Source organism: Typopeltis vanoorti, chromosome 23 (assembly GCF_054136105.1).
Source record: "Typopeltis vanoorti isolate ZY-2024b chromosome 23, IOZ_Tvanoo_1.0, whole genome shotgun sequence".
Taxonomy (NCBI): Eukaryota; Metazoa; Arthropoda; class Arachnida; order Uropygi; family Thelyphonidae; genus Typopeltis; species Typopeltis vanoorti.
In genome coordinates, this window is record NC_143571.1 from 47,740,413 (window position 1) to 47,753,320 (window position 12,908).

Sequence of the window (12,908 nt, forward strand, 5' to 3'; positions counted from 1 at the left end):
GGTAAAAAAATGCCGTCGATGTATACAGAAAATGGTTTACAATCAATTCTTACATGTAAATCTTGTATCAGCCTAGAAAGCAAAAATGGCAGAACCAGTTTTTGTGTTAATTTTGCATAGTTACAGTTAGATGACTAAACATTTTTTTTTTATTCATTCTCAAAAAACTTTATTGAAAGTAATTTCATGAAACAATTATTTCATAAATAATCAGTTATTTATTTAAAAATTTGCTGTTAAGTATATGCTGCCCAAGTGATTTAGGTTTTCAATTGTCTTGTGATCAGTTTGAAAATAACTTATAATTTGGAATCTCTACAGTTTGAATAGTTGGGTAGCACCCTTAAAAAATTCAGAAATGGCAACCAGCAGCAGTAGAAGTAGTAATATTAGGATTTTGGGACACTACTGGACTTCTTGTTTGTATAACTATAAATGATTTTTATGTGGTGAAAATATAACGTGAAATGTACAGACAGTCCCCAGGTTACGGACATTCTGACTTACGTCATTCTGTATTCACGAACAGGCTCCCCATAATGATAATTAAATTAATAATTCAGGAACTAGTTTCTTTCATGTAAACAAACCCGCACTTTGCCACATTATTAAAGCAGCTCTTCCCATTATTTGGAAGTCAAATTTAAGGACCTGGGTCACACTTGCCATGTTTGAAGATTGGATCTTGAACTGTTTTATTTCTACTGTTGTTCATAAAAGAAAATTTCCTTTAAGGTTCTTCTTGTGCTGGACAATGCTCCTGGACATCAAACATCTTTAGATGACCTTCACCCTAAATGTAACAGTCGTATTTTTACCACTCAATACTACATCGTTACTACAGCCAATGAACCAGGGAGTCATTTCTGCATTTAAGGCTTGTTACTTATGGCGTACATTCCCGCAAGCAGTCATGGCTACAGAAGATGGTGTGATGACTTTGAGAGAGTTCTGAAATAATTATAACATCCATGATGCATTAAAAACATTGCTGATTCTTGGGAGGAAGTGAAGCAATCAATAAAGTGGCGTGGAACAAACTGTGCCCTCAATTCTGGGATGATTTTTGCAGCTTTACAGAAGGCATCGCTGAAGCCAGAAAAGCTGTGGTGGATAGTGGCAATGCACTGCAATTGGACATCAATGAAAATGATGTCATTGACTTGCTAGAAACTGACTTCAGTGTTAAGGTCCCCCTTCTCCAGAAACAGAATCAAATCCTGATTCTCCAGCACCATCTCCATCATTATCTTCCGATTAATGTTAGCCCTACCTCCTTCTTGCCTCAGAAATGCCCCTTCCAGTAAGCAAGACATTGATGCAACCTTTAATATTCTTTTTGGAAATTTCTCCTATCTCCTATCTAAACTTTTTGTATGAGTTTGTTTTTATGTTCTGTTTGTTTGAATTAAAAGAAAGAGCACAATAGTTTCTGTAACTTATGATTGCAGTACAGGGGTATTATTATTATTATGGTATTACAATGTATTATTATTACCACACATGCACTGATCATCAGGGATCCAAATTGCATACGAATCCGACTTAAAGACATTCTCAGGAACGTATCTCATTCGTAACCCAGGGACTGCCTGTATTTGTAAAACTTAGGATAATTTCAACAGACAGTGATGGACAGGAAAGTGGTGACTAAAATAGTAAGATTGCAAAGAAATACCTCAATTTTAAAAGTACCTGCTTCAACAGACACAACATATTACCACCTTATTTCTTTTGTCATAATGATAAACTGAAGTAAATGATTTTGAATACTCCGTGAAACTTTTAAACCAGTAGAAAATTAGCACCTTCCCTGGAGCAAAGGGAAGGATACAATTGGAAACCTTCAAAATGAGTAAAAATTTTGAATCAATCTGTACAGGGTCTTACATACAGTTGTTAAGCATTTGATATTATTGGAATGAGCATCCAAGGAAAGAAAAAAAAAACTTAATATTTATTTCAATAAATGTTATTTGAAACATTTTTAATTGAATATATTTAACATAATGATTTTCAATATAAGCATTTGAAGATAGCATAAAAATAATTTCTGTAATATTGTCAGTAAAAATGAAAGAACATAAATTATCTTATTCCATTATACTGATTTGAAAAATAAAATTCAGCACATTTATCATTACTAAATAACTTCATTGCTAAGGCTGATGTCTTGTCACATTTCAGAATAGATAATTTATCGATTTTATTTTCTGCAATGAGTGTGTTACTAGCCACTCATTAAAAATTTAGCCATTCTCCTGTTTGGTTGCACCACTTCCTCTTGTTTTCAGAATGCTTATGTAAAAAATTGCTGTGAGATATTTCTTATACTTTTTGTTGTAACTGCTCATTAGCTTAAAGCCTAGTTTTGAATGCAGCTATACTGTATTTAATTTCTATAAATCGCTTTATGGATTAATTATAAATTTTTTATTCTTAGGTTGAAAGGTATGACCCACAGACTGGACAATGGACTCCCATGTCACCAATGTTGACCAAGAGATGTAGACTTGGTGTTGCTACTCTGAATGGTAAAATATATGTCTGTGGAGGATATGATGGCTCTACTTTCTTACACACAGCAGAGGTTTACGATCCAATGCTAAAACAGTGGAGTTATATATCTCCTATGAATGTTATGCGTAGTAGAGTAGCATTAGTTGCAAATTGTGGCAAGCTTTATGCTATTGGAGGATATGATGGAGTAACAAACTTGAGTACAGTAGAATTCTATAATCCTGAAATAAATCAATGGAACTTTGTTGCTTCCATGTGTGCTCATGAAGGTGGAGTGGGTGTTGGAGTAATTCCTATGTTTTAAAATTAATTAGAAAAATTACTGTTACAATCCAAAGTTCTGAACCAATAGCGCAATGCAACTATGAAATACATCGAAATAGTGCCATTGAGGGAAAGCTTGTACATATTACTTTAGGTTGTTTATACCTTGCCTTATTTATAATAATTTTTTATGTATGTTGTTGTTGGGTATTCTGGATGTTACTTTTTTTTTTTACTTTGCCTAGTTCATATAATTGTTTTGTATGTAAATTTGATATGAAAAACTTCGTTGCTTTCACTTATGTAAGTTGGTTATGTACAGTCATATTTATATGAAAAAAAAAAAAAAGAAAACGTTAAATGTTTTTCTAATCCTCTCTATACATTTATGAAATGTTTTCACTTAAACTGAACATATTGATATATTTGATTAATTTTTATAAGATAATTAATCATATGTGTATTTATATATAGAGTATGCAGGATATTGAGGATTAAGTACTTCAAATGTGTTTTGTAAAGTTTAAAAAAAAATTAAACTTTTATTGCAATAAATAGGAATTTTTTTTTGTGTGAATGATTATTTTTAACGTACATTATCATTATATCAGTATATTAGTGCTCTTGGTTTGTTACATTAATACAAAATTTCAGTCATAACATCAAGCTATTATCGTGGTTAGAATATGTAAAATTAAGATATTTTGTAATTTGGAAATTAGTGTTTTATGTATTATATGGATTGCTGTTCTCTAATACTTACTATGAAACATTAATTTCGAGAAACGTTTATGACAGTATAACCTATTCAATAAATTAATGCATGAGTATTAGTCACTTTTGTTTATGATAAGAAGCTGACTTTATTAAAATTCCTAATATAATCAATACTCACTTTAGTGAATTCCTTCAGCATAGTATTTGTGCTGAGCTTTGGTCACGATTTTTCAATAGTTTGTTTGTCATCATCAGAGTCAACTTCGTTATTTCAGAGACTGTAGTATTGTCTGTATCTCATCAGTAAGCATCTTCAAGCCAACTACTGATGAAGCAGGTAGGTAAAACTGCTGAGGAATAAATGATTGAACTTATTTAAATGATATGACCTGTAGAACATCTTTGAGTAATGTAGTTTCTTCTCCTTCCTTTATAACCTCATCCTTTATTTGGTCCATTTGCACAGAAACTGTTAGGGAAAAGGGCTTAAACAACTTAGGAAACAACTGCATCATTTTGGTTAAATGATGCAGACCTGTAGAGATGTCTGCAGAGAAAAGACATCTCTGCAAATCTTCTCCCCCCCCTCCCCCTTTCATTTTAATCTCATCGAGTTTAGCTAATCAGCTTATTTATCAAACCTTTATCAATGTAGGAAAGAACAGTATTTTTCCAAATTTGGTCAAAATTGGTTGATCACACATCATCTGATTAAAAATATCTACATGCTTGCTCATCCCAATTCTCACTCTATCATAAAAGACATTAATGTGGAGTTGGTCCACCCTTTACTGCTGTGACAGTCTTTGGGGAACTTTCCACTGGATATTTTTACATTGCTGCAGTCACTGATGTCAGGTGATTGTCTGGCTCACATTTGGTTCCAGTTCATTCTACAGGGGTTTGATGGGATTGAGATTAGGGCTCTGTGCAAGCCAGCCAAAATTCTTCAACACCTATCTCATCAATCCATTCCTGCACAGACCTTGTTTTGTGGATGGATGCAGGTGCCTTCATTGAACTGTTACCATAAAGTTGGAAGTACAGAATTGTCTGGAATTGCTATAGGTGCAGTGTTAAGATTCCCTGTCACTGCAGCTAGGAGATCAAATCTGAACCATGAACGACGACCTCAGACCATGATGCCTTCTCCACTGAACCTTCAAAGTTGACAGAACACATTTGAGCGAGTAGCATTTTTCTGGCATATATCAAACCCAAACTTGACCATCTGACTTCCAGTTTTTCACTACTCCACATGATGCTTGGCATTGCCCTTGCTGATATTAGGCTTATGTATGACAATGGAAACCCATGTTCTTCAGCTCCAGACAAACAATTATAGTGATGGCATTGCTTCAGAGGGCATTTTGGAACTCAGTAGGGAGTGTTTCAACTGTGGACTGGCAATTTTTTCATGCCTCATCCTTCAACACTCAGCATTCCCACTCTGTGATTTTATGTAGCCTATGCAATTATGTTGTTACTCCTAGGCTTTTCCACTTTATGGTAACATCACTTAGTTGATTGGGGCATTTGAAAAGGGACATCCTCTGATAATTGAAAGTCACTGAGCTCCTCAGCATTGCTAATTTTTTTTTTGTTTATGTTTGTCTATGAAGATTTAAGACCGTTTTCTTTTATTCCTGTATAAGCCATGGTTGTGATGTATATAGCCATATTTACTACTATGAAGGGATGTCCAGATATTTTTGATCAGAGAGGATATATAATGATATATGAGTCACATTGTATACTTAACAATATACAACTTGCAGAGTTGTCTGAGGGGGAAAAAACAACTGAGATCTCCTTCAAATCAGGCTGAATTATTAAACATTCCTTAGCAGTGTGTGAAAAAAAAAAAACGCTATTTGAAATATTGTCAAAAAAATCATTTGAATCATGTTTTTTTGGGGGGGAAGGAAAATTATTATTATTGTTGGATTGGGGGAGGTGCTATTTTCAAAGTGCTCCCTTATTTTTCTTATTAATTTGATTTCCTGCTTCAAATCTGGTGTGCCATGTCTTGCTGAATATTTTTGTTGATGAAAATCATAGATCAAACTTTGGCCATAGTGGCTACTGTAATAAGAGTCATCATTGAAGGCTACAATATTTGGCTTAGATTCACTGTCATGACTCTTGATTAAGAGATCCCTTTGTGTAAATAGTGTGTGTCACTTAATTACTTTATATGTAATTCTCTTATCTTATCTTATTTCTCTCTGCTAACATCCCCCCCCCTCCTCCCAAATTATGCAATTTTATAGTTTCGTGCTCTGCAATGGTAGCTGATATTAAACTTATTTTTCAAAAGTTTTTTTTTTTTTTTTGAAGAACTTTTAGGACTACTGAAAACATTTGTGTTTGAGATTTTTTTTTTCCATAATTCATACCAAACTAGATCTGTGCAAAATTTTAGCTTCCTAATTATCATAAGGATAAACACTTGCAACTTCACTTAGCAGCAAGCATGTTCTATAGATAATGTATATCATATAAAAAAAAAATAGCTTTTCAGTATGCTTTTTTTGTTTGTTTGTTTGTTTAATTTGACAAAATTTTTGGGCAGCTTTAATAGAATAATTTAAAGACTTATCTAATAGCTAAACATGTTTTTGTGAATCATCCAGTGATTCATATATATTATCCTCTTCCAACAGAAGGCGGCATCAAAATTTCTTGTTATTTGCATAATTGAAACAGTCACATATGCAGCAACAGCAATCACCATCAAAGTATTTAATTGTCTATAAATACAAATTTCATGATATCAGATGGGTGTGGTAATTGTACAAATAGTATATTCAAAAAAATAAATAAAATGCCAAGGCTTCATTTCAGCAATGTTAAATAGAAAAATATCCATCCTTATTTCATAGCAAAAAAAAATATATATATACACACACGCACACCCTCTGTCCAAAAAGAAACCGAACTTTTCAAAAATAGAAGAAACGTGGCGCCACCTATTGTGTCTATTTGTTATCGAAAGTAGCAACTTAATTAGTGTTGTGTCAACTGTTTATGACATTTGTTTCATCCGAAGCCGAGTTATAATGCCAAGAGTGACAGTCAGCGTGTTTTGACGAACGGCCGGAAAATGAGTTTCACACAGAGGGCTGCGATTGACTTTTGTGTTCAACTTGGTAAAAGTTTTACCGAAATGCATCAAATGCTTCAAAAGGCACAGTGATGAATGCTTTTCCCATACTCAAGTTTACGAGTGGTTTAAGCGATTTCAAAGTGGTCGTGAGACGCTTGAGGACGATGAAAAGCCAGGCCATCCAAAAGCTGGACCGAGCAAAGTTAACATCGAAAAATGCGTGATTTCATCAAAGAAAACTCGAAATCGAATTGAACACTGCAAGGACTTCATTAAAACCGCTCGTAAGGACTCAAACTTCCTTGAAATTATTGTTACTGGTGACGAAATGTGTCTTGAGTATGAGCCTGAAACAGTGCTGAGTGGAAACCACCAGAAGAAGAGCATCCGAAAAAAAAGTCGCTTGGAGAAGTCAAAAGTAAAGACAATGCTGATTTGTTTCTACGATTCCAAGGGCATTATCCACAAAGAATTTGTTCCTGGCCAAACGGTCAATGATGAGTTTTATCTCGAAGTTTTGAAGCGATTGATAGGAGAATTCGTCGCGTGCGGCATGAATATCGTGACGACCGATCGTTCGTCAAAACACACTGTCACTCTTGGCACTATAACTCGGCTTCTAATGAAATGTCATAAACAGTTGACAGAACACTAATGAAGATCTGTCCTATTTTCGAAAAGTTCGGTTTTCTTTTTGGGCAGAAGGTGTATATATATATATATATATATATATATATATATATATGCATGCATACACACACACAAACTTTGGAAGTTTCCAAAAATTAACCAGATAGCTCAGAAGAATACAAGTATAATCTTTGGCATTCAAGTTGCTTTATTAGCTTACCCTATTATAAAGACAAGTACTGCCCAGATGTCTGTAGTCATCTTTTATTAGTGCTTTTGATAAGGGTTTCAATGGCTTGCCAGCTGCTTTAAGCTGGTTCTCATCAAAAACCAGACTGAAATGTTAAGAGGGCAAAAACTCTTCTTCAGTACCAAAGCAAGCCAATGTCAAAGAGTTGTATTTTACTTAAGTGGGCTCTCAATTGGTGTGTAAATGGTATTAATAATACAAAAAATAAAAACAGATTTCCCAATTCAAGAACACTTAACATTTAAAGCAAATTATATATTTTATATGAAAGGTCAAATTATATGACCTTTCAGGTAATATTTGATCTTATAATTGAATTGTGAGATAAACGGAAGATTACTGTATCTTAATATATTATTATTAATATAATGGCATTTGGGGTGGGGTCAATGTTCTTGTCACCAGCCTTTGCTTTTTTTTTTTATGCCAGCTATGTTATCGATTTTTGGTACCATTTTTACCAAAAGTTCCATATTTGGTCTTTAGAGCAGGGTTTCTGGACTACATAAAAATAAAATATTATAAAAATTAATTTTTAAACAAATCCATAGCCCAGTCACGGTACAAAGGCATGATACGTTATAGGTTGTAAGCCTATAACGTATTATAGGCTTACAACCTTTCATGAGTGGGAATCATAAAAAGCATGAATAAAATTTAAATGAATGTCAGGCAATTTCAAGTAGATTGACAGAGAAGTGGATAACGAGGCTGATTTGAGTCTTGTCCCATGGAAGGGTTCTAATAAAGAAGTGCAGTAATTTGAGTAATTAAAAGAAGGAAACTGACAAAGAAAAAGGAAAAAGGTAGTCCTTGGAGATCTATAGAACATAGTAAGATACGAATTCCAGGTATAAAGAAATGTTTGCTGAAACATTTGAAGAAAAGGGCAAAGTCAATAATTAAGTACATGCTGGATTTCTGTTCAGGATACGGATTCATTACTAACACTCTAAGATGAAGATTTTCAGAAATTCACATGAAGGGAAGACAAGAAATAAAAGTTTGACTATGTTATAAGGAGCATGTGAGGACAAATATCAGGAGGTTATTGAGAAGTGTGAAAGATAGCAGCATAGTGGGAAAGATTGTATGTGTTGCTGAGGTATGACAATGAGTTGTGACGGAGAGCCAAAATCATGAATGGTATGCTAGTGGAGCTGTGTGAAGAAAATGGATTGCATTTAGATTAAATAATGGGTTGCATTTGAATGGCTTTGGAGTGAGTGCACTGGGAAAAGTGTTGCTGGTGGAAGTGCGGTGTGTGATATATGCAAGATGAGATGTGAAAAATCACGCGAGTGGTATTGAAGAGACATTCAATTATGGTGGTATAGATTGGAATGAAAAGATAACATTTGGGAATAAGGGAAATTATTTTCTTGAGATTTTGAGAGATAACTATCTCAAGAGGAAGAGGGAAACGGAGCCTGGGTGGACAGGGAGAGTGGATGTTGAAAGTAGCAGTGAATGAATGTATGAAGATGGAGTAGATGACGATATGGGTGGGGAAGTTCAGACCAGTGCTGTAACTAGGCAGGTGCACAGAGTCCGGGACGAAGGGGTCCTGAAATGGGGTATCAAATAATGAGTATTATATTTTCATTTTAAATTTTGCTCCTGTAGCAGCCAATTCATAAACATATATTATGTTTATGAAGATATTTTTCCAAGGAAAAAAGGGGACCAAAAATAAAATCTTGCACAGGGCCCAAGAAAAGCTAGTTATGGCAGTGGTTGAGACTGAGCAAATATGTTTGCAATAGTGATAGATGTGGTAGGGAAATCTCAACAAATAAGTGGCTTGGATAGGACTGGTCATAGACCTCAAAATGAATTGTTGTCTTAGTTTGCAAATACCAAAGGAGATGAAATGGTTTCACTAATTGAGTTCATTTGCACCAAAACCATTTTTATAAGTGAAAGATGGTTGAATGAAGATGATATTCTAACAGGAATAGAAATGGGAGGATACAGTATTTTTCGTGATGATAGAAAGGACAAGAAAAGAGAGGGAGTGCTGGATAGCAGGGGAATAATATCCACATAAGGTAGACATGAAAGAGGGGAATAGTGGCAATGGTTATGAGGCAGTGTGGTGTGATGTGGAGGTTGACAGGAAGTCATTTAGTTGGATGGATGTCAATTAGTGAACAAAGGAAGGGTGATTTCAATTATGGGGGTATAGATTGGAATGAAAAGATAGCATCTGGGAATAAGGGAAATTATTTTCTTGAGATTTTGAGAGATAACTATCTCAAGCAGCACATAAAGAAGGGCACGCAAGCATCAAGAGTTTTAGATCTGATCATTTCATCAGAGGATGTAACTGTGAGTGAGGTTTCACACTTTCCTCCAGTTGGTGAAAGTGATCACCTGGGTTGTGGCTGAACATACATAGATTGCTGTGAGGAAAGGATATATGTGGAATTATCAGGCTGGTGATTATGACAGGCTTAGGAGACAACTTGGAGCTATAGCATGGAACGAGGAGTTGAGTGGTAAGGAAATAAATGCTGCATGGGAACTGATAAAGAAATACATAACAGCATCAATGTGTGTATGTATTCTGAAGGCCAAATGCTGAATAAAGCAGGTGTTAAATTGATAAATGAGGGGCTTAAGCATAAAATCTGGAAAAACAAGGTATTTTGGAGGCAGTACAAAATGAATAAGGGTATTAATCAGTTACATGAAGAGTATACAAAACAAGCCAGGAAGGAAAACAAAAATGCAGTATGAGCAGAAATTGGCAAACCAGGTGAAGAAAAACCCTAGAGAGTTTTTTAGATATGTGGCAAGTAGAAGGAAAAATGATCCAGGTAAGATGATGTTAATGAATGAAAATGGTAATTGCTGTTGAGGTATTCAGTGATCAATTTATAAGGATGTTTCATCCTGATTGTGGTGGAATGATAAGGGATTTAAGTGTAAATGACATAGGAGAGGATGGCTTAATTGTGAGTGAGCAGGACGTATTTGAGGAAATAATCTTCATGTCAATAAGGCGATAAAATTTGATGACATATCACCATGCATCTTAAGGGAAGGTTCCAGGGAATTGGAAGTAGCATTAGCATGCTTGTTCAGTAAGAGTCTTACAACAGCACAAGTTCCAAGGGAGTGAAAATAAGGTAAAATTGATCCACTACATAAAGGTGGTGGTACAGCCTCTGTAGTGCAATTGGAAGAACGACGGTGCATGGCGCCCTTCGACTGGAATAGGCCTAAGTTCGATTCTCGTCGTGACGGAAGGAATCTTTATATGGACTTTTTCAATCGAAGGTGAGTTAGTCGATCTCATACGGAGGTAGCAGGGTTTTTCTCCCGAAACTCATGTTTTTCATCCCGCATACAGACAAATCGGCCCTTCAGAACACACGCAATTTACACACACAAAAATACTAGTTGTGGTGGGTGATAGATGGAGATGATTGGTAGTAGAGGTTCGGTGGTGACGAAAGTTGTCCTCTCGCGATGAGTCTTCGGACTTCTTGGTGTCACGAATAATAAGATCTGTGGCTTCAAATTGTAGGCCAATATGTATAAGTAGAGTTGTGAAGATACTAGAGAAATTGGTGAGAAGTAGAATACAGAATTGGAATGATAACAGCAATATTCTCTGTGGTTATCAGCATGGGTTTGTTAAAGGGGTATCATGTTTTACTAACTTGCTTATGTACTATAACAAGGTGACAAATACCTTGGAAAGGGAAGATGCATATACAGTGGTATACTTGGATTTTGCAAAAGCTTTTGAGAGACTGCGACACGATAAGCTGTTAAATAAATTGAAACAGATGGGATTGGATAATAGACTTCTGAGTTGGATCAGTGACTGGCTGTCAGATAGGTATCAGAAAGTTGTATATGGGAGTGCAGTATCCCGAAAGAGGAAGGTCACTAGTGGTGTGCCACAAGGGTCAGTTTTGGGACCATTGTTGTTCAATTTGTATGTTAATGATATTAGGATGGGTTCAACTAGTGATATGCAGCTGTTTGCAGATGAAGAGCCGTTCTGTTTGTTTGCGCCGCCTGGGTGCAAAATTTTTTGCCCCCCCCCTTTCCATTAAAAATTAAAAGATCCCAAAGTACAATAACATGTTACATTACCGCCTCTAAATTGTGCAGCCTGGGTTCGTTGCACCCCAATATGGAACGGGTCTGTGCAGATGATCCAAAATTGAGGAGAGGAATGCAGAGTCAAGTGGATGTTATGGCCCTACAGGAGAAGTTGTAAGATAGATTGCGTGAATGGAACTACCAATTCAATGTTGCAAAGTGTAAGGTTTTAAAATTTGGTAAGCAATGATGGAAAGTATACACTTGGTGGGGAAACTTGAAAGGAAGTAGAGGAGATGAGAGATCTAGGAGTGATGATGGACAAGGACCTGAAATTCGGGGGCCACATTGCACAAGTTGTGAAGACATCACATTCAATAATGGCAATGATGTAGATTACCCTGACATGCAGAAATAGAGAGGTCATGATGCCATGGCGTAAGGCCTTATATGGATTATTGTGCACAGATTTGGTCGCTGGGTTTTCGAAAAGGGTTCAGAGAAGATTCAAAAAGGTGGTCAGTGGTCTTTGAAATGTGTAGTACGAGGACAGACTGAGAGAACGTAAGTTGCAAAGTATCGTGAACACGAAGAGGAGGGCTATAATTGAGACATATAATCAAGGGTTGTTTTCAGGTTGAAATGGAAGAGATTTTTCATAGAATGGGAGGGGGAATAGAACAAGAGGCCATTACTGAAAACTGTATAAAGAGGGTGTGAGCAGAGGAGTGAGGAAAAGGTTCTTTGCATGGAGAGTGGAATGCATTGCCTGAGTGTGTTGTGAATGTAGATACATTGAATCAGTTGAACACACGGTTAGATGAGCATTGTGTGTAATAGTGTTTACTTCCCACAATGAGTCTCTGACTCCATGGAGGTCAGATTTTAATAATAATAATGTTGATAGGGATATCTTCATACTGAATCATGACACTAAAAAGATTGATAAATTTAAGCAAAATTCAATGACTGAAAATTTTCATTGTCTAATGTTATACTACTTTATAGCAAAATTTTTTCCATAATCCTTTAATTCATCAATCTAAAAGTTACTGCTTCCATACACTAGTGTCCAAAAGCTAAGGACAAACTACCTTTTTACCTTTATATGAAAAAATTTTCATGACTACAGATAGCAAAATGTGGACAAATTTATTGTGCATAGTAATAAATTATATTACACAAAAAATGCATTATAAACTTCGTGCAAATTAAATTGCAATACGTTTTTGGTAAAAGTTACACATTTCCTAAGGACGTAGTTAAAGAATTACGGTACAGTGCTTACAGAAAACTGTGCGGAGAGACATTTCAATTTCACAACGTCGTGCTATGCTTAGCACCAGTGCCGGCTCT

The 12,908-nt window shown here is 35.5% G+C and overlaps 1 protein-coding gene across 2 annotated transcripts in view; it reads left to right on the top strand.

The window, feature by feature from the left end:
- KLHL18 (Kelch like family member 18) overlaps positions 1-3,311 on the top strand; it is a 144,358-nt gene extending 141,047 nt beyond the window's left edge. For both annotated transcript variants that reach the window (XM_090412818.1, XM_090412819.1), the window contains one exon: positions 2,444-3,311. In XM_090412818.1, the coding sequence (XP_090268944.1) occupies positions 2,444-2,824 (381 nt within the window). In that variant the 3' untranslated portion in view covers positions 2,825-3,311. The remainder of the gene's footprint in view (positions 1-2,443) is intronic.
- Positions 3,312-12,908: the final 9,597 nt, after the last annotated feature.